Source organism: Cynocephalus volans, chromosome 1 (genome assembly GCF_027409185.1).
Source record: "Cynocephalus volans isolate mCynVol1 chromosome 1, mCynVol1.pri, whole genome shotgun sequence".
Lineage (NCBI taxonomy): Eukaryota > Metazoa > Chordata > Mammalia > Dermoptera > Cynocephalidae > Cynocephalus > Cynocephalus volans.
This window is the reverse complement of record NC_084460.1, coordinates 131,090,855-131,111,209: the sequence shown is the minus strand read 5'-3', so window position 1 is coordinate 131,111,209 and position 20,355 is coordinate 131,090,855. Positions and strand designations below refer to the sequence as shown.

At 38.9% G+C, this 20,355-nt stretch overlaps 1 protein-coding gene and 1 long non-coding RNA gene across 7 annotated transcripts in view; one reads left to right on the top strand and one right to left on the bottom strand.

Annotated features, from left to right (window-relative positions):
• The window catches only part of SIDT1 (SID1 transmembrane family member 1), a 100,857-nt gene that overhangs the window by 58,936 nt on the left and 21,566 nt on the right, over positions 1 to 20,355 (top strand). For all 6 annotated transcript variants that reach the window (XM_063078885.1, XM_063078875.1, XM_063078868.1 and 3 more), the window contains 3 exons: positions 17,988 to 18,059; positions 19,402 to 19,547; positions 20,277 to 20,350. In XM_063078885.1, coding sequence (XP_062934955.1) covers positions 17,988 to 18,059; positions 19,402 to 19,547; positions 20,277 to 20,350 — 292 coding nt within the window. The remainder of the gene's footprint in view (positions 1 to 17,987; positions 18,060 to 19,401; positions 19,548 to 20,276; positions 20,351 to 20,355) is intronic.
• The window catches only part of LOC134363299 (uncharacterized), a 29,563-nt gene that overhangs the window by 5,548 nt on the left and 3,660 nt on the right, over positions 1 to 20,355 (bottom strand). The gene's annotated exons all lie outside the window — the stretch shown is intronic.

The following is a 20,355-nucleotide window of genomic DNA, read 5'->3' as shown; positions in this document are numbered from 1 at the left end:
AAATAAAAAACACAACGGAGAGTTTAACCAGAAGGCTTGTCGAAGTTGAAGAGAGAACCTCTGAACTTGAAAATGGGCTGTTTGAAATAACACAAGCAGACAAAAAGAAAGAAAAAAGAATCAAGGACATGGAAGAAAATCTGAGAGAGATATCAGACAACCTCAAGCGCTCAAATATCCGAGTCATGGGTATTCCAGAAGGGGAGGAAAATGGAGATTCCATTGAAAACATATTCAACAAAATAGTGGCAGAAAACTTCCCAGGTATAGGAAAAATCACAGATCTTCAGATCCAGGAAGCTCAACGATCTCCAAACGTATTCAACCCAAAAAGGCCTTCTCCAAGACATGTCATAGTCAAATTGGCAAAACTCAGAGACAAAGAGAGAATCTTAAAAGCTGCAAGAGAGAAGCGTCAAATCACCTATAAGGGAGCCCCAATCAGGTTAACATCAGACTTTTCATCACAAACCCTAAAAGCTAGAAAGGAATGGGATGATATTTTCAAAATACTAAAAGACAAAGATTGCCAGCCAAGAATACTCTACCCTGCAAGGCTATCCTTCCGAAATGAGGGGCAAATAGTATATTTCTCAGACAAACAAAAACTGCGGGAGTTCACTACCACAAGACCACCCTTACAAGAAATCCTCAAGGGAGTACTGGGTTTGGTTCCTGAAAAATAACTACCACTGCCATAAAAACCTAAGAAAAATCTAAACCCACTAGTACAATAAAAATGGCATTCATGAAGAGAAAACAAGCTAACAAAAACACTATCTACAACCTAAGGAACCAACAAACAAAGAAACCAAACAGTAAATCAGAAAGCAAGGAACAAAAGACACCTAAGACAACCAAACAACCAATAAAATGCTAGGAATAAATCAACACCTTTCAATAACAACTCTTAATGTTAAAGGCTTAAATTCCCCAATTAAAAGACACAGACTGGCTGACTGGATCAAAAAGCAGGACCCAACTATATGCTGCCTACAAGAGACCCACCTCACCCATAAAGATTCACACAGACTAAGAGTGAAAGGATGGAAAAAGATTTACCATGCAAACAGAAAAGAAAAACGAGCTGGAGTGGCTATTCTTATATCTGACAAAATAGACTTTAAACTAAAAACCATAAAAAGAGACAATGAGGGACACTACTTAATGAAAAAAGGACTGATCCATCAAGAAGACATAACAATCATAAATATGTACGCACCCAATGTTGGAGCAGCCAGATTTATAAAACAAACTCTATTAGACCTAAAGAAGGAAATAGACACTAATACCATAATAGCAGGGGACCTGAACACTCCACTGTCAATATTAGACAGATCATCTAGGCAAAGAATCAGTAGAGAAACACAAGATCTAAACAAGACTCTAGACCAATTGGAATTGGCAGATATCTACAGAGCATTCCACCCAACAACCTCAGAATATTCATTCTTCTCATCAGCACATGGATCATTCTCCAGGATAGATCACATATTAGGTCACAAATCAAGTCTCAATAAATTCAAAAAAATTGGAATTATCCCATGTATCTTCTCAGACCACAATGGATTAAAACTAGAAATTAATAACAAACAAAACTCTGGAAACTATACAAACACATGGAAATTAAACAGCATTCTACTTAATGACATATGGGTCCAAGAAGAAATCAAGCAGGAAATCAAAAAGTTTATTGAAACTAATGAAAACAATGATACATCATACCAAAACCTGTGGGATACTGCAAAAGCAGTATTGAGGGGAAAATTTATTGCATTAAATGCTCACTTCAGAAGAATGGAAAGATGGCAAGTGAACAACCTAACACTTCACCTTAAAGAACTAGAAAAACAAGAACAATCCAATCCTAAAGTTAGCAGACGGAAAGAAATCATTAAGATCAGAGCAGAACTGAATGAAATTGAAAACCAAAAAACAATTCAAAAGATCAACGAATCAAAAAGTTGGTTTTTTGAAAAGATAAATAAAATTGACAAACCATTAGCATGGCTAACAAAAAAAAGAAGAGAGAAGACTCAAATAACAAAAATTAGAAATGAAAAAGGCGATATTACAACTGATTCATCTGAAATACAAGGAATCATTCGAGACTACTATAAACAACTATACGCCAACAAATTTGAAAATCTGGAGGAAATGGATAAATTTCTGGACACACACAAGCTCCCAAAACTGAACCGTGAAGACGTAGAAAATTTGAACAGACCAATAACAATAAAGGAGATTGAAGCTGTTATCAGAAGGCTCCCAACAAAGAAAAGCCCAGGACCAGATGGATTCACAGCAGAATTTTACCAAACATTCAAAGAGGAATTGACACCGATTCTTTACAAACTATTCCAAAAGATTGAAACGGACGCAAATCTCCCAAACTCATTCTATGAAGCAAACATCATCCTGATACCAAAACCAGGTAAAGATATAACCAAAAAAGAAAACTACAGGCCGATATCCTTGATGAATATAGATGCAAAAATCCTCACTAAAATACTAGCAAACAGAATACAGCAACACATACGAAAAATTATTCATCACGATCAAGCGGGATTCATCCCAGGAATGCAAGGTCGGTTCAACATACGCAAATCAATAAATGTGATACACCATATTAATAAACTCAAACACAAGGACCATATGATCATATCTATAGATGCTGAAAAAGCATTTGATAAAGTTCAGCACTCATTCATGACAAAGACCCTTTATAAGTTAGGTATAGAGGGAAAGTATCTCAACATAATTAAAGCCATATATGACAAACCCACTGCCAATATCATCCTGAATGGGGAAAAGCTGAAAGCTTTTCCTTTAAGAACAGGCACTAGACAAGGATGCCCACTCTCACCACTCCTATTCAACATAGTGTTGGAAGTACTAGCCAGAGCAATCAGAGAAGAGAAGGAAATAAAGGGCATCCAGATTGGAAAAGATGAAGTCAAACTGTCCCTGTTTGCAGATGACATGATCCTATATATCAAACAGCCTAAAACCTCTACAAAAAAACTGTTGGAATTGATAAATGATTTCAGCACAGTAGCAGGATACAAAATCAACACACAAAAATCAGTAGCATTTCTTTTCTCCAATAGGGAACATGCAGAAGGAGAAATCAAGAAAGCCTGCCCATTTACAATAGCCACCAAAAAAATAAAATACTTAGGAATTGAGTTAACCAAGGAGGTGAAAAATCTCTATAATGAGAACTACAAACCACTGCTGAGAGAAATTAGAGAGGATACAAGAAGATGGAAAGATATTCCATGCTCTTGGATTGGAAGAATCAACATAGTGAAAATGTCCATACTACCCAAAGTGATATACAAATTCAACGCAATCCCCATCAAAATTCCAAAGACATTTTTCTCAGAAATGGAAAAAACTATTCAGACATTTATATGGAACAATAAAAGACCACGAATAGCCAAAGCAATGCTCAGCAAAAAAAATAAAGCTGGAGGCATAACACTACCTGACTTTAAGCTATACTACAAAGCTATAATAACCAAAACAGTATGGTACTGGCATAAAAACAGACACACTGACCAATGGAATAAAATAGAGAATCCAGAAATCAACCCACACACTTACTGCCATCTGATCTTTGACAAAGGCACCAAGCCTATTCACTGGGGAAGGCACTGCCTCTTCAGCAAGTGGTGCTGGGATAACTGGATATCGATATGCAGGAGAATGAAACTAGATCCATACCTCTCACCGTATACTAAAATCAACTCAAAATGGATTAAGGATTTAAATATACACCCTGAGACAATAAAACTTCTTAAAGAAAACATAGGGGAAACACTTCAGGAAATAGGACTGGGCACAGACTTCATGAATATGACCCCAAAAGCACGGGCAACCAAAGGAAAAATAAACAAATGGGATTATATCAAACTAAAAAGCTTCTGCACAGCAAAAGAAACAATTAAAAGAGTTAAAAGACAACCAACAGAGTGGGAGAAAATATTTGCAAAATATACATCTGACAAAGGATTAATATCCAGAATATATAAGGAACTCAAACAACTTTACAAGAAGAAAACAAGCAACCCAATTAAAAAATGGGCAAAAGAGCTAAGTAGGCATTTCTCTAAGGAAGATATCCAAATGGCCAACAGACATATGAAAAACTGCTCAACATCACTCAGCATCCGGGAAATGCAAATCAAAACCACATTGAGATACCATCTAACCCCAGTTAGGATGGCTAAAATCCAAAAGACTATGAACGATAAATGCTGGCAAGGCTGCGGAGAAAAAGGAACTCTCATACATTGTTGGTGGGACTGCAAAATGGTGCAGCCTCTATGGAAAATGGTATGGAGGTTCCTTAAACAATTGCAAATAGAACTACCATACGACCCAGCCATCCCACTGTTGGGAATATACCCAGAGGAATGGAAATCATCAAGTCGAAGGTATACCTGTTCCCCAATGTTCATCGCAGCACTCTTTACAATAGCCAAGAGTTGGAACCAGCCCAAATGCCCATCATCAGATGAGTGGATACGGAAAATGTGGTACATCTACACAATGGAATACTACTCAGCTATAAAAACGAATGAAATACTGCCATTTGCAACAACATGGATGGACCTTGAGAGAATTATATTAAGTGAAACAAGTCAGGCACAGAAAGAGAAATACCACATGTTCTCACTTATTGGTGGGAGCTAAAAATTAATATATAAATTCACACACACACACACACAAACCGGGGGGGGCGGAGAAGATATAACAACCACAATTATTTGAAGTTGATACAACAAACAAAGAGAAAGGACATTGTTGGGGGGGAGGGGGGAGGGAGAAGGCAGGGAGGTTTTGGTGATGGGGAGCATTAATCAGCTACAATGTATATCGACAAAATAAAATTTAAAAAAATAAAGTAAAATAAAATAAAAAACTAAACCTTAAAAAAAAAAAAAAAAGAATTCATGTGGCTGCAAGTGAGAACAGCAACACCAATGACAACGTATATCTCAAACACACTTGAACAGTAAAGAAGCTTCTATCCCTGGAAGTTGAACAGAAGGGTGTGATCCAGGATTGATTGAGTCCAGAGGTTCCAGTTCATTTCCCTGCCATTCCCTTGGCTCTGCTTTACTCCCAGTACTAGTGGTGAGATGGGCCAGGGCTCACACCCTCATCTGACAACATCAGAGAGACTTTCTCAGAAGCTTCCAGCAACTTCTCCTCATGTTTCATTGGCCTAGAGTGGACATATTTATTATTAAACCAGTTACTGCAAAGGAATATATTTGCCTACACATCAAACAAACCTACTTTTAGCATTAGGGTGAGGTCCTCTTTCTCTAAGACCAGAGTTTCTCAAACTCAACATTATTGACATTACAAGCCAGATAATACTTTGTTGTTGGGGGCTATCCTGTATATTGTAGAATGTTTAACAGCATCCTTCACCTTTACCAGTAGCACATTCCCTCTTTGTGACAACTAAAAATGCCTCCAGACATTGCCACATGTCCTCTTGGGTGCAAAACTGTCCCCAGTCTCCTCTCCCTGCTGGAGAACCACTGACTTAAACACATCAACAGCCAGGCACAAGTGAGGATACCTGAACAAAATGCCAGCTTAGTTAGGAAGTAGAGAACAGGAATGTTCACCACAAAGGACTTTGAAAGAGGTGAAAATAAGGAAACTTTGCAATGCAGAGAGGCTACAAGGAAAGATGCGACCACCTGCCTCCAAGTCACAGGACCACTAGTGAGCCAAGACCTAGATGCTGAAACAAGAGCAGGAGAAGACACGCTTGGCCCAAGGGAAGAACCAGTTAGTGATTCTTTTACGCATATGGAACAGAGCATTGAGAAACCATCCAGGGGCAACAGGCAGAGGCAAGTGGGGACCATATCTGAAATGGTCCCTGAAAAGGTCTTTCTCTTCCAAGGCCAGGATCAGTGTGACTGTGAGGCACAGAGAGTTCAATGGAGCTCCGAGCTACAGGAAATACCCTAGGGGCTAGTGGCCAGAGAAAATGCCAGGAGCAGCATCTGAAAGGGCAAGGGGAACCCACTATACTTGGCATGGTGTCTCCCCAAGTCATTGTGGAGCCAGACATCTAAGGAACTTGGTCTAATGCTTTCATTTTAGGTATGATTGAGGTGGAGGAAAGGGAGCCAGGTCCCTATAAGTTGCCAAATTGATGGCAGCTCTGTTTTAGGTAATCATAAGAAAACTGAAAATTAAGAAAATCTGTAGGCTACTCTGCATTTGTTTTCCTTTGATATGCCTGCAGTTCTTTAATTAAGCTGTGTTTGAAAATGTCAACATTGGCTCAAACTGTACTAAATAAGCAAAGGGATTTCTTCCATACTTCATGAGTTGATGAAGAAGATAAGACCCTGGAGCCTGGGTGAGGTGGAAATAGTGTTGTTAAAGAGCTGCTCCAGAGGCCTGGAAAGGGCTTTTTTACTGGGGTATGAATGGCTGGAAACCATATTCTCCAATCATCATTAATATTAAAGGCAGGGGCCCCTGTGACAATCTCAGGGGTTCTGGGAAAGGCTCTGTGTTCTAAAGGCATTTCCTCTACTGGATCTGTCGGTGGAGAAACCCTGCATTTCATGGCATTATCAAAGAGCCTCTACAGAAGCTCAGTTACAAACTGAGAAGAGAGATATGAAGCCTCCTTACAGGCCTTGGGGACCACATGCACTGCCACTGTGAACTTGAGGTGCAGCATAAAAGGCAGTTACTTTCTCACATGACAGAATTGACAAGCCTGATGAGGCTGTAGATTTAAGAACCAACTGGCCAGCCAAATCCTCCCTTGGATGGAGCCGTTACTAAATCAGCCTCTCTGCGAAGAGCAGAGTCCCATGGGGATCAAACAAGTAGTGCATTGAGTCTTGAAGACTCAGGGAACACGGGCCAACATCGGGCTCTGCGACAATGGGTCTCAAAGTCTAGTCCTGGCTGTCTACTCTTCTTTTTCCAAATTTACTTGACTTTGCTGGTCCAGTTTTTTCTTGTAGAGGAATTTTACTTTTACATCCCTCTGCAAAGATTATTAGCTTTCTTCACTCTCTCCTCAACTGTTAAAACAAAACTTGGGACTAGGTGGGTAGGTAGCTAACTGGTATAAAAATCTAATTCATGATAGCTTGTTTACATCATTTCTGACTCCCTCTTCAGCTTCCAATCTCCTGAGTGAGTCTTCAGAGACAGAAGGGGGCAGGACAACTATGAATACAAAGTCCCTAAAGATCTGAACACGTTCAAATGAAATGAAAATTTTCTCTTCACATGGGGCATAAAAAGCGAGAATGCAAGCACAGCGTTTTGTGTTAGTGAAATAGACAGATGGCAAGGAGCTCATGCTCAGAGAAAAACAGACCAAAACAAGTTTCCTCATTAACGTGAGACCATTCACAATCTTATATGTCTGCCATTCCCAGCCAGAACATCTTGGTCTGTCCTATAAGCTGATAGTTAGTGTTTAATTCTGCTTTCCAAATACGATACAGTCAAATATAGATATGGCTCTTCCAAGATAAAACTTGAAGTTTAGGAGGAAATGCTTTGGTTTTTGCCTCCTTAAAAGGCCTTTGACGTAAGCAAAATTAACAAAATACTGTTATCCCATGTTGGCCAATCTCATTTAAATTGTGCATATGAAAGTCCACAGAGTTAAAGCATTTGTACGTGCTGGCAGTTTTATTGCACATGAAAATCTTGGTGCTCTTGTCCATCACAGAGCCCACGGTGCTGCAGTTGCCTCAAAGTGAACAGGGCCAGCAACTACACCAAAACTGTGTCATGCTCAATTATGAGCCAGAGCAGAGTACAGAAATCAGTGACTCACCAAAGTCTGAACAGACCTACACAGCTGGCTTTTTCATTTTAATGAAGTTGCCACCTAACAAAACAGTGATCGTTTTTGTTTGTTCACTGGCTTTAATTTTAGATTTCTTTTTTTCTTTTGATTACACATACACAAAACATTGGCTCCCATGAACCATTTCAACCTCTTGCCACAACTGAGCTCGAGTGTTTTCCTATGCACACTTCTGCTTCCCACATCAGAGGCCTTTCCAGTAACACCAAAATGCCAAAAATTGGAGGTTTTATGATTTTGGTGTCATTCTTCATTTACTATGTGTAAATCCAATAATTTTTTAAAATTACATTTCAAACACCACTTCCAAGCAGATGCTCCATTACAGCCACCACCGTAGCCGCTGCCACCGTAAGCATGGCTCAACACAAAATTAGCAGCCATAGCTGCCATGCAGGTGGCCTGCTGCCTACTCAACTGCACTGACACCAAAAGAATCAACAGTGGAGACCAGAAAAAGAAATCTCTTTCCTCAAAGCCCACTCTAGAGTAATAGAAGAAGCAACTGCTCTACCAAATGACCAGACATCAACATAGAGATACTAGAAATATGAAAAAACAATAAAATATAACACCACCAAAAAAATACAGTAGTTCTCAAATACCAGACCCTGTAGCACAGGAAACCCTTGAAATTACTGAAAAGGAATTCTGAGTAATCATTTTTAAAAAAAAAAATAAATTTATTTTTGGAGAAGTTTTAGGTTCACAGCAAAACTGAATGAAAAGTAGAGATAACACATATACCCTCCATCCCTACACAAACACAATCTTCCCACTATAGTCATTTCACACCATAGTGCTATATTTGTCACAATTGATCAACCTACATTGACACATCATTATGACTCAAAGTCCATAGTGTACATTGAGGTTCACTCCTGGTGTTGTACATTCTTTGGGTTTTCACAAATGTATAATGACATAAATCTGACACTGTAGTATCATGTAGAATAGTTTCACTGCCCTAAATATCCTCTGTGCTCTACCTATTTATCTATCCCTCCACACTAACCCCAACAACCTTTTTTTTTTTTACTGTCTCTATAGTTTTGTCTTTCTACAAGATTATATAGAATTTTTTTAATTGAATCATAATTGATTATACATATTTTGGGGATTCAACATTGACATGTTGAAAAATCAATATTATTAGCATATATATTATTACAAATTTTACTTATTCTTTATGCCCTTTATTTAATCTCTCCCTATGCCCCTCTCACTCTCCCCTCCCACCTCTGATGACCCTATATTTCTTCTCTCCTTCTGAAAGGGCAATGATTACTCTGTTGAATTGTTGCCTAGATGATCTGTCCAGTGCTGAGAGAGATGTGTTCAGGTACCCCACTATTATCATAGAGTAGATGTTTCTATCACTCTGAAATGGGCTTTGTGGAGAGAGATGTCCTTTTTTTTTTCTTTGGTCTCTGCTGGTGACTCTCCTTGTGTCAATGCACTCAAGTGGCTGGTGGACCATCTGCATAGTGGTTGTGGCATCTTACCACTTTTGCAGCAGCTGTGGCTATTGTGGTGGCTGTGGTCACATGGAAGTGGTGTTTTTAGTGTGTTCCTTGCCTGGTTGAGGGAGGAGGAGTCAGTTCCAGCTCCAAGCCTCAGGACCCCAGGCGGGCCCCATGGAATCAGTGGCATGGCTGGTTTCAGGAGGAGGGGTTGTCCCTGGTTCCATCTGTTTTTACATTCTAAGGTGTTAGTGTAGAGCATTTGGGTGGGAGGGGGAGAAAGGAAGGTGGAAGGAAATAGAGTGGGAGAAGGAGGAAGGAGGGGATCATGGTTGAGGCCAGTGGCACCACCCTCATTCATACAGGGGAGACCAGGGGGCTTCCAGTGGTGGCTCAGTCATTGCTGGGCTGAATGAAGGTGTCAGGGGAGTGTGACTGAAGCCCTCAGCCCCTCACTGCCCTGGCTCAGGAGCCTGACATGTTTCCTGCAGTGGATTGGTGGTCATCACTGGGCTGGGTGCAGGTGTCAGGGGGTTGTAGCCAAGGCCCTCAGGCCCCCACTGTCCCAGTTTGGGGACCCGGGGTGCTTCCTTTGGTGGCTTGGTGGTCATTGCTGGGCTGATTTGGGGTATCAGGGGGCATGGCTGAGGCCCCCAGCCCTCCCCCATCCCTGGCTTGGGGGCCCAGGAGGCTTCCAGTCCTTCCAGATTTTACAGGTGTTCTTCAGTGAAGTGAGACCTTTACTAGTTAATATCAAACTTTGTCTCTGGTCTGTGGGTATTTTGTATTTTCTTTCAGTTCTGTGTTTGATCATTTTCTTTTTCCACCACTTCAACTATGCACTGGAACTAATTTGTTGTCCTTTGCTTGCTTCTAAAATGGGGAACTTCCTATGAGGACCAACACCTGAGCCCTGTGGTTGAGCTAAATTGCTGCTTTGCTGCTGCTTCCCTGGGGAAGGCTTTTAGTGCAGCTCAGGTTTTAATGGTTGATTTTGTAGGTACTTATAGGTCTCATGAAATTTGGTACACCTGGGTTGTGTGGAAACTCTAGTCTGGGCCTGAGTCTTTTCAGTAAACTGCTCTCCCTGCAGTTCTACACTCCTGACCAGTCTGCACACTGTGCTGAATGGAGGGCAGATCAGCTGTCCTTGCTGTGTCCCAGTGCTACCCCAGTGAGCCCATCTCCCCTACTGCCCAACCCCCAAACACTTCCCACGGGACAGGCCATGCACCAGTCCCTGGTGATGACTCACCAGCCTCTGAATGGCTCCTTTTTTCAGTTGTTGTAGCTCCTTGTGCCTATGTAGGTCCATGGGAACCCTGTTACTGGTCTTGCTGGCCTGAGGGCCATCAAGGCCCTCTTCTCCCCTGCTGCCTCCAAGCAACTTCATAGGAAGGGCACAGCAGTGGCTTTTGCCAGTTCTTGCTCCATGCACTCACCAGCTCCAGCCTTGAAGCGGCCAGGATTTGAAATGGTGAGAGCGATCCTTTCTTTCTCTTATTGTGGCTTCTCCTGCCTTCATGCACTCTGTAGGTCTCTCCTCTTCTTCTCCTGAGCTCTAGCAGCCCCAGCTTGGCTATCATTGCTTTTTAATAGTTGTAAATTGGTTGATTTGTAGGGGAGAGTGACACTGGGGACCATCTATTCTGCCATCTTGACCAGAAGCTTCCTGATTAATGATCTTAAGGAAACTCAATGAGATATGAGAAGACTCCATTAGACAACATAATGAAACAAGAAAAAAATCCAGGATATGAAGGAGGAAATTTACAAAGAGATTAATACCTTAAAAAAGAATGTAGCAGAACTCCTGGAACTGAAAGATTTATTCAGCAAAATAAAAAAACACAACCAACATCTTAAGCAGCAGGCCAAAGCAAGCAAAAAAGAAGACTTTCTGATCTTGAAGATAGTCTTTACAAAATAATCCAGGTGGACAAAAAAAGGAAAAAATAATTTTTAAAATGAAGGATATCTAAGAGAGCTTGCAGACAATGCACGAACATTCGAATCTTGAGTGTTCCAAAAAAGGGAGGAGAAAGGAAAAGGCATGGAAAGCCTATTCAATGAAATAAAAACAGAAAACTCCCCAGATATAGAGAGAGACATAAACTTTCACATCCAGGAGGCTCAAAGATCCCCAGATTCAATCCAAAAAGATCTTCTCTGAGACACATTGCAGTCAGACTGGCAAAGCTCAAAGACAAAGAGAGAATCCTAAAAGCAGCAAGAGAAATATGTCAAGTCAAGTCTTTAAAAAGAGAACTACTACCAGACTAATAGCACATTTCTCAACAGAAACTTTATAGCCCAGAAGAAAATTAGATGATATTTTCAAAATACTAAAAGACAAAAGCTTCCAGCCAAGAAAACTATACCCAGCAAGGCTATCTTTCAGAAATGAGGGAGAAATAGTATACTTTTCAGACAAAAACTGTAGGAGTTCACCACCACATGACCAGCCCCAGAAGAAATCCTCAAGGGAGTCCTGCATCTGAAATGCAAAAACACAATAATCACTACCACAAATATACAAGGAAGAACAAAACCAACTGGTAGAACAAAAATGCAAAAGAGAAAGACAAAGAAACTAAATCTTACCACTTCAAAAAAACAATAAACATCAAAGACAAACAACAAAAGAGGAAGAAAGGTACAAAAGATATTTAAAATATACAAATGAAAAATTATAAAATGCTAGAAGTAAGACAATACCTTTCAATAACAACCCTAAATGTCAATGGATTAAATTCCCCACTAAAAGATACAGACTGACTGACTAGACTAAAAAGCTAGACCCAACTATATGCTGTCTTCAAGAGACTCTCCTCATCTGTAAGGATGCACACAGTCTAATAGTGAAGGGATGGGAAAAAATATACAGTGCAGATGGAAACCAAAAACGAGCAGGAGTAGCTATTCTTATATCAAATAAAATAGACTTTAAATCAAAAACCCTAAAAAAAGACAAAGGCCACTATATAATGATAAAGGGATCTATCCAGCAAGAAGACATAACAATCATAAATATATATGTACCCAACACTGGAACACCCAGATATATAAAACAAACACTATTAGGCCTAAAGAAAGAGATAGACCCCAATACAGTAATAGTAGGGGACCTGAACACCCCTCTCTCAGCAGAAGATGGATCACCTAGGCAACAAATCAACAGAAAAAACACAGTATTAAGACCACTCTTTAGACCAATTGATCCTGGCAGATATCTACAGAACATTTCATCCAACAATTACAGAATATACATATTCTCATCAGCACATGGAAGATTCTCCAAGATAGACCACATATTAGGTCACAATTCAAATCTCAACAAATTTTTAAAAACTGAAATCATTTCAAGTAACTTTTCAGACCACAGCAGATTAAAACTAGAAATCAACAACAAACAAAACTCTGGTAACTATCTAAAGTACATGAAAATTAAACAACATGCTCCTTAGCAACCTGTGGGTCCAAGAAATACTTAAACAGGAAGTCAAATTATTTCTTGGAACTAATGAAAATAAAGACACATCATACCAAAACCTGTGGGATACTGCAAAAGCAGAGAGAAGTTTATTGCAATAAATGCTTACATCAAAGAAATGGAAAGATTTCAAATAAACAACCTAACACTACACCTCAAAGAATTAGAAAAACAGGAACAACCCAATCCCCAAATTAGTAGTCAGAAAGAAATAATTAAGATCAGGGCAGAACTAAATGAAATAGAGGCCCACAAAACAATACAAAAGATCAATGAAAAAATAATTGGTTTTTTGAGAAGATAAACAAAATAGACAAGCCATAAGCTAGGCTAACTAAAAAGAGAGAAGACCAAAAAAACACAAATCATAAATGAAAAAGGAAACATTACAACCAATACCACACTACAAAGAATACACAATACAAAGAATCATTAGAGACTATTATAAACTATTTTCCAACAAATTTGAAAACCTAGAGGAAATGGATAAATTTCTGGACACATACAAACAATGAACTGAACCAAGAAGAAACAGAAAACATGAACAGACCAATAAAAAGCAATGAGATTGAAGCAGTAACCAGCAGTCTCCAAACAAAGAAAAGCCCAAGAATGGATGGCTTTACTCCTGAATACTACCAAACCTTTAAAGAGGAATTAATACCAATTCTCTTCAAACTATCCCAAAAAATTGAAAGAGGCCATTCTCCCAAAGTCATTCTATGAAGCCAGCATCACTCTGGTAACAAAACCAGACAAAGAAACAGCAAAAAAAAGAGTACAGGCCAATATCTCCATTGAACATAGATGCAAAAATTTTCAACAAAATATTAGCAGACAGCAAACAACAACACATCAAAACAATTATATACCATGTTCAAGTGGGATTCATTCCAGGCATGCAAAGATAGCTCAACATATGCAAGTCACTAAATGAGATACAACACATCAACAAACTCAAGGACAAAAAATACATGATTATCTCAATAGCTGCAGAAAAATCATTTGACACAATTCAACATCCCTTCATGATAAAGACCTCAGAAAATTAGGTGTAGAAGGAAAGTACCTCAAAACAATAAAGCCATATAAAGAAAACTCACCACCAAATCATCCTGAATGGATGATGGAAAAACTTTCAGCTTTTTTCTTAAGAACAAGAGCAAAACAAGGATTCCCACTCTCACTGCTCTTATTTAACATAGTATTAGAAGTACTAGTCAGAGCAAACAGGCAAGAGAAAGAAATAAAGGGTATCCAGATTGGAAAAGATGAAGTCAAACAGTCCCTGTTTGCAAATGACATGATCCTATATAAAGAAAAACTAAAACCTCTAAGGAAAAACTCTTAGAGCTGAAAATGGTTTCAGTAAAGTTTCAGAATACAAGCTCAACACAGAAAAATCAGTAGTGTTTATATACTCCAATAATGAACTAGCAGAAATAGAAATCAAGAAAACTAGCCCATTTACAATAGCCACAAAAAAATAAAATACCTATGAATCAATTTAACCAAGGAGGTGAACAATCTCTACAATAAGAGCTGCAAATCACTGCTGAAACAAATTAAAGAGGACCCAAAAAATGGAAATATATTCCATGCTCTTGGATTGGAAAAATTAACATTGTGAAAATGTCCATGCTACCCACAGCAATCTATGGATTCAACGCAATCCCTGTCAAAATACCAATGACATTCTTCTCAGAAACAGAAAAAACAATCCTAGTGTTCATATGGAACAACAAAAGATTCCAAACAGCCAAAGCAATCCTGAGCAAAAGAAATAAAGCCAAAGCATTACACTCCCTGACTTCAAATTATACTACAAAGGTATAGTAACCAAAACAGCATGGTACTGGTATAAAAACAGACACTGAGACCTATGGAACAGAATAGAGAACCCAGAAATCAACCCACATACTCGCAACCAACTGATATTTGACAAGGGCAACAGAAGCATACATTGGGGAAAGGACTGCCTCTTTAATAAGTGGTGCTGGGGAAACTGGACATCTGTATGTAGAATAATGAAATTAGACATGTACCTTTCACCATATACCAAAATCAATTCAAAATGAATTAAAGACTTATATATGACCTGAAACTACAAAATTGCTAAAAGAAAATATAGGGGAAACACTTCAGGAAGTAGGACTGGGCAAAGGTTTTATGAACAAGATCCCAAAAGCACAGGCAACAAAAGAAAATATAAACAAATGGGATTATATCAAACTAAAAAGCTTCTGGACAGCAAAAGAAACAACAGAGCAAAAAGACAACCTATAGAATGGGAGAAAATATTTACATACTATGCATCTGACAAGGGATTAATATCCAGAGTACACAAGGAACTCAAACAACTTAACATTAAAAAAACAAGTAACCTGATTAAAAAATGCAAAGGAGCTGAATAGGCATTTCTCAAAGGAAGATATACAAATCGCCAACAGACACATGAAAAAATACTCAACATCACTAAGCATCAGGGAAATGCAAATCAAAACCATGTTGAGATATCATCTCACACCAGATAGACTGGCCAGTATGAAAAAGACAGAGAATAACAAATGGCAAGGATGTGGAGAAAAGGGAACCTTCCTACACTGTTGGTGGGACTGTAAATTATTGCAGCCATTATAGATAGCAGTACAGATATAACAAACAAGTACAGATAGAACTGCCATATGATCCAGCAATCCCATTGCTGGGCGAATATCCAAAGGAATGGAAATCATCGTGTCAAAGGGATACCTGCACTCCCATTTTATAGCAGCTCTATTTACAATAGCTAAGAGTAGGAACCAACATAAATGTCCTTCGACAGATGACTGGGTAAGCAAAATGTGGTAAATATACACAATGGAATACTGCTCAGCCATAAAAAGGAATGAAATTCTTCCATTTGCAGCAACATGGATGAATTTAGAGAAAATTATGTTAAGTGAAATAATCCAGGTACAAAAAGAGAAGTACCACATGTCCTCACTCATAAGTGGAAGCTCAAAACAAACAAACAAACAAAAAAACAAAGAAAGATACAACAATCACAATAATTCCTTGAACTCTCAAAAGGAGAGAATGGAACAGAGGCCACCAGAGGTGGGAAAGGGTGAGGGGGAGAGGGGATTGGGGATAAATTGGTGAAGAACCAAAAAAATGTTTACATTGTGTAATGATAAGATGAAAAAAAATTATTCTTATATTGTATAATGAAATGTGCCAATATTTGGGAGATCTGCATAACTGACCACTGCGTGATTTTACAAAATTAAGCCTGGTAAAATATCTATCCAATTTGCAAGATAGACCAGTGGATGGATATTGAGGTAAAATTTATATATCATAAAATTGACCATTTTTTAAGTGTACAATTCAGTGTGTTTTAGTATATAGAGTTGTGCAACCATCACCACAATCTTATTTGAAATCATTACTATCACCCCACAAAGAAACCTCTTGTCCATCTATAATGACTTCCCACTCCCACCATCAGCTTTAGGCAGCCATTAACTTACTCTCTGTCTTTATAGATTTGTCTTCTGTGGACATTTCATGTCGATAGAATTGTAAAGGATGTGTTCTTTTGTGACTGGCTTCTCTGATTTATTATAATATTTTCAAGGTTAATTTATGTTGTAACATGTATCTGCACTCCATTCCTTTCTTATTGCCTGTGTGAGACATGAAAAACCAAACAAACCTGTTTTTCCTACTCTCACACTTAATTCTCAGTACTTCTGGTCATCAAAATGTGTAGGGGTTTTTCCCCACACATCACCCCCAAAAAAAAAAATTGGCTTGCAAAACTATGAATGTTCTTACTGCCCACCAAAGGAAATAGAGTCTGAGAGCCAGATGAAGGGAGATGACTGTGACAACCTAGGAATTGAGGCTTTTGCTTCTTTTCATGTTATGCACTGTAGCTTTTATATAAATCATAATGAACTAAATTTTCAATGAAGAAATAGAAATATATTTACAGTGAGAATTTTGAGAATATCCTCAGCTTTGTTTCTTCGCTGAAAATATATTTTTCTGCAATAGTACAAGAGACTGACCAGTTAACTCATAGAACTTTTCCTCTGTCATGTAATACGAACAAACTCAATTGTCATAAAGAGGAATTTATTGAAATTCCCACCAGCCTGACAATATCCCAGATTGTTGGCAAAGCTCAGAAGGCTGTAAAGAGACGGCATGTCCTTCCACAGATGAGTGGGGCTCCTAGAAATATTGTGGCACTAAGTCAGAGTCCGAGAAACTGCCTAGATGCCTACTAATTTGTGCTTGTTTCTCTCTTTGTTCAGTTCGGCTTAATTCTCAGAAATGGATAAACTCAGTGGGATAGCTGAGTTTGTCAACTGGTTGTTAGCCACAGATACACCTATTCTACCTCCTGAATATCCCTCAAAATAACCTTTCTTCCTCCACATCCTTAGTTCATGCTGCCATTATTTATTGCTCCCATGAGTGTACTAACTTCCTCCCTATCTGGGCTTCCTGCCTGTCGTTAGGGTCCTGCTAAATGCTATAACAAATAAACCCCCAAGTTCCAGTGGCTTAGTAATAGAAGTTTATTTCTGGAGTTTCTGTTCAGTGGTGGCCTTCCTCACTGAACAGGCTTCCAGACACAGGCTCCTTTATTCTTGTGATTCTGCAATATTGTCAGGCAGGAATTGGCTTTTTTTTTTTTTTTTTTTTTTTCTGTAAAGGGCCACATAGTAAATATGTTAGGCTTTCTGGGCCACAATGTTTCTGTCACAGCTACTCAACTGTGCCAGTGTAACACAAAAGCAGACATAGACATGCCCAAATGAGTATAGCTGTGTTTTAATAGGATTTTATTTATGAATTCTGAAATTTGAATTTCATATAATTTTCACCTGTCATTAAATATTCTTCTTTTGATTTTTTTCCCCAATCATTTAAAAATTTAAAAACCATTCTAAATTCAAGGCCATACGAAAGCAGGTGGCAGGCTAGATTCAGCCTTCAGGCTGTAGTTTGGTGACCCCTGTGTTTGAGTAAAAAGAAAATCAAACTTAAAATAGTATGGACTGATGATTTGAGCTATTTAAAGTCATGTTGTTTTGTTTTAGCAACTGCACATAAAGTATTTGCCTCTTTGTTTTTTTTTTTTTAACAGGCTCTGGAAATATGGCGGTGTCACATCCCATTGCTGCCAGCACACCTGAAGGGAGCAGTTATGGGGCAATAGGTATTTCCTACAATGAGTCCATTCATGAAAGCATCTCCTAGTTCTCCGGAGAATAGGATACAAAGGGACCTCCAGCCATGAATAACTGTGAGCGCAGACAAGACAGTTATGAGATTTGACTTTTATTTATAAAATGAATTGGTTGGACAATCTGGAAGGTTCTTTCCAGCTCTAACTTTCTCCAGTTCTATTGTTCTGTTTCTTGGATCTGCTAGCTACACTTGGACAGAATTCCCTCAATGGTTGCCACCAACTACCAAGGCCCCCCAGGGATTTTTTTTATAACCAACCTGAGTTTAGGGCATGAATGGTGTGTCACAGGGAGCCGGACATCAATTGATCAGTTGTTTCATTCTCAGGTTTCAGTGGAGTAAGGGCGATCAGAAGACTAAGGCAGTGCTACAGGTGAACATGGCCGTAGCCTCACAATCCTTCATTTTGGCTAACTTCATAGTTGAACCTGCTTACTGCCCCCAGTCATTCACATAGCAAACCCCAGTGTTCATCAAGTGGCCTGAAAGGAACAGAATCCCTACACCTGTCTTGTTAGGGCAGGAGTGCATTGAGCTGCCTGCCCCTTCCATGACTCTTGTGGGCCTAGGGATGGTGCTTCTTAAAATGTCAGGGTAGATGGACTGAGAAACCTGCATTCCTGCCCTATTATTCTGTAACTTTGAGAAGCATGTGGGTTCAGTACAGGCTACTTATTTTTAGTTCTGTAAGAACAGGATTTTTTAAAACCATCTGAACAGAAGAAATAAAGCGGAAGGTAGGCTCAGCTCATGTGCTCTTCAAACTGTACAAATTCCCATCTGCTGTGGTAAACATTCGTAGGAACAGAAGGATTCTCTTCCTGAGAATGTTATTTTCATTATATAATCATAGATATGGCATGTGGGGGATTTCTGTGTACAAATACTTTATCTATGAGAAATGTATAGCTGCTGGCTATGTGTGTGCTTACACATATATGTGATAGATGCTATACATAATTATGTGCATGTGTTTTGCATATATATTTATGTTCATATTTTAAATATGAAACATGAAATATAAGCACAATGTTATTTTTGCATCCAAATAGTTAACAGAGCAGATGTCCTTATATTCTAATATGTATTCAGCCCTGGAGATAGACAAATTAAATATAAAAATAGGAGAAGAGGAAAAATAAAAGTTCATTGAGAAGGAATGGAGAAAAAGAATGTCTCATGGGTAAGGAGTTACTTTTGAACCAGCCCAGTATTTTCTAGAATGAATCAGCACTGTGTTTTTTGCAGAGAGGAATGGGCTTTGTGACTCTTCCTGGCTTTTGAAGGCAGATGAGTTGTCTCTGTTTTAGATGAGTCAAGCTCCAGTCCGGGAAGGCAGATGTCCTCCTCTGATGGTGGGCAGCCATGCCACTCAGACACAGACAGCTCCGTGGAGGAGAGTGACTTCGACACCATGCCAGATATTGAAAGTGATAAAAATATCGTTCGGACCAAGGTACCTACTTTTGCCTGGCCTTACTCTTGGAGAGAGCAGAAAGTTTGGCAGTAGAATAAACTTCAGCAATGCCTCCCTTTCCTTAAGTTTTTTTCCTTTGGAAGAAGTCAAATTTCCCAGAGGGCTAAGATAAAACATAACAACAGACTAAAAGCAATACTCTGTTAATTAGCACTTCTTTCCCAAGGACAAAAGTGAAAGCAATAAAGAGAGCAAGGCATAAAACACTCTCCGGGTCTGAAGTGGCTGACTGTGGGCAATAAAGGGTGAAGGGATCCAACCAGACAGAAGAAAAGATTCATTGGAGGAGTGTACCTGGAAAGGCTTCCTGGTTCAGCACATATCATCCTTCAGGAATAAAGCTCATTTCTTTCTGGCATATACTTATTATATTGTGTTGTATCCAGTAAAAGAAGGTGAATTACACACTTTCAACCTCTATATAATTCAAGAATCATATAGTGGGCAGCTCTGAAAGCTGGAAAATCGCTTCTTGAGATATCAGAAGCACTCAAGGCTCCCAGTAGATTCCCCACATCAGCCAACCCTTCCTATTCCAAAGAAAATACTAGAATTTTTGTTAAGGGATTCTGGGAAAAGCAAAATTAAAAGAAAAGTCTAGTTGAATAACTTTAACCCCTAGTGAAGGATTAAATTGAAATGTCTAAAGCCCTCCTTTGTATCTCATGCAAGTACAGTTTTGCATTCTCTTTCTGTTTGGCATCCCAGATGTTCCTTTACCTGTCAGATCTATCCAGGAAGGATCGGAGAATTGTCAGCAAAAAATATAAGATTTATTTTTGGTAAG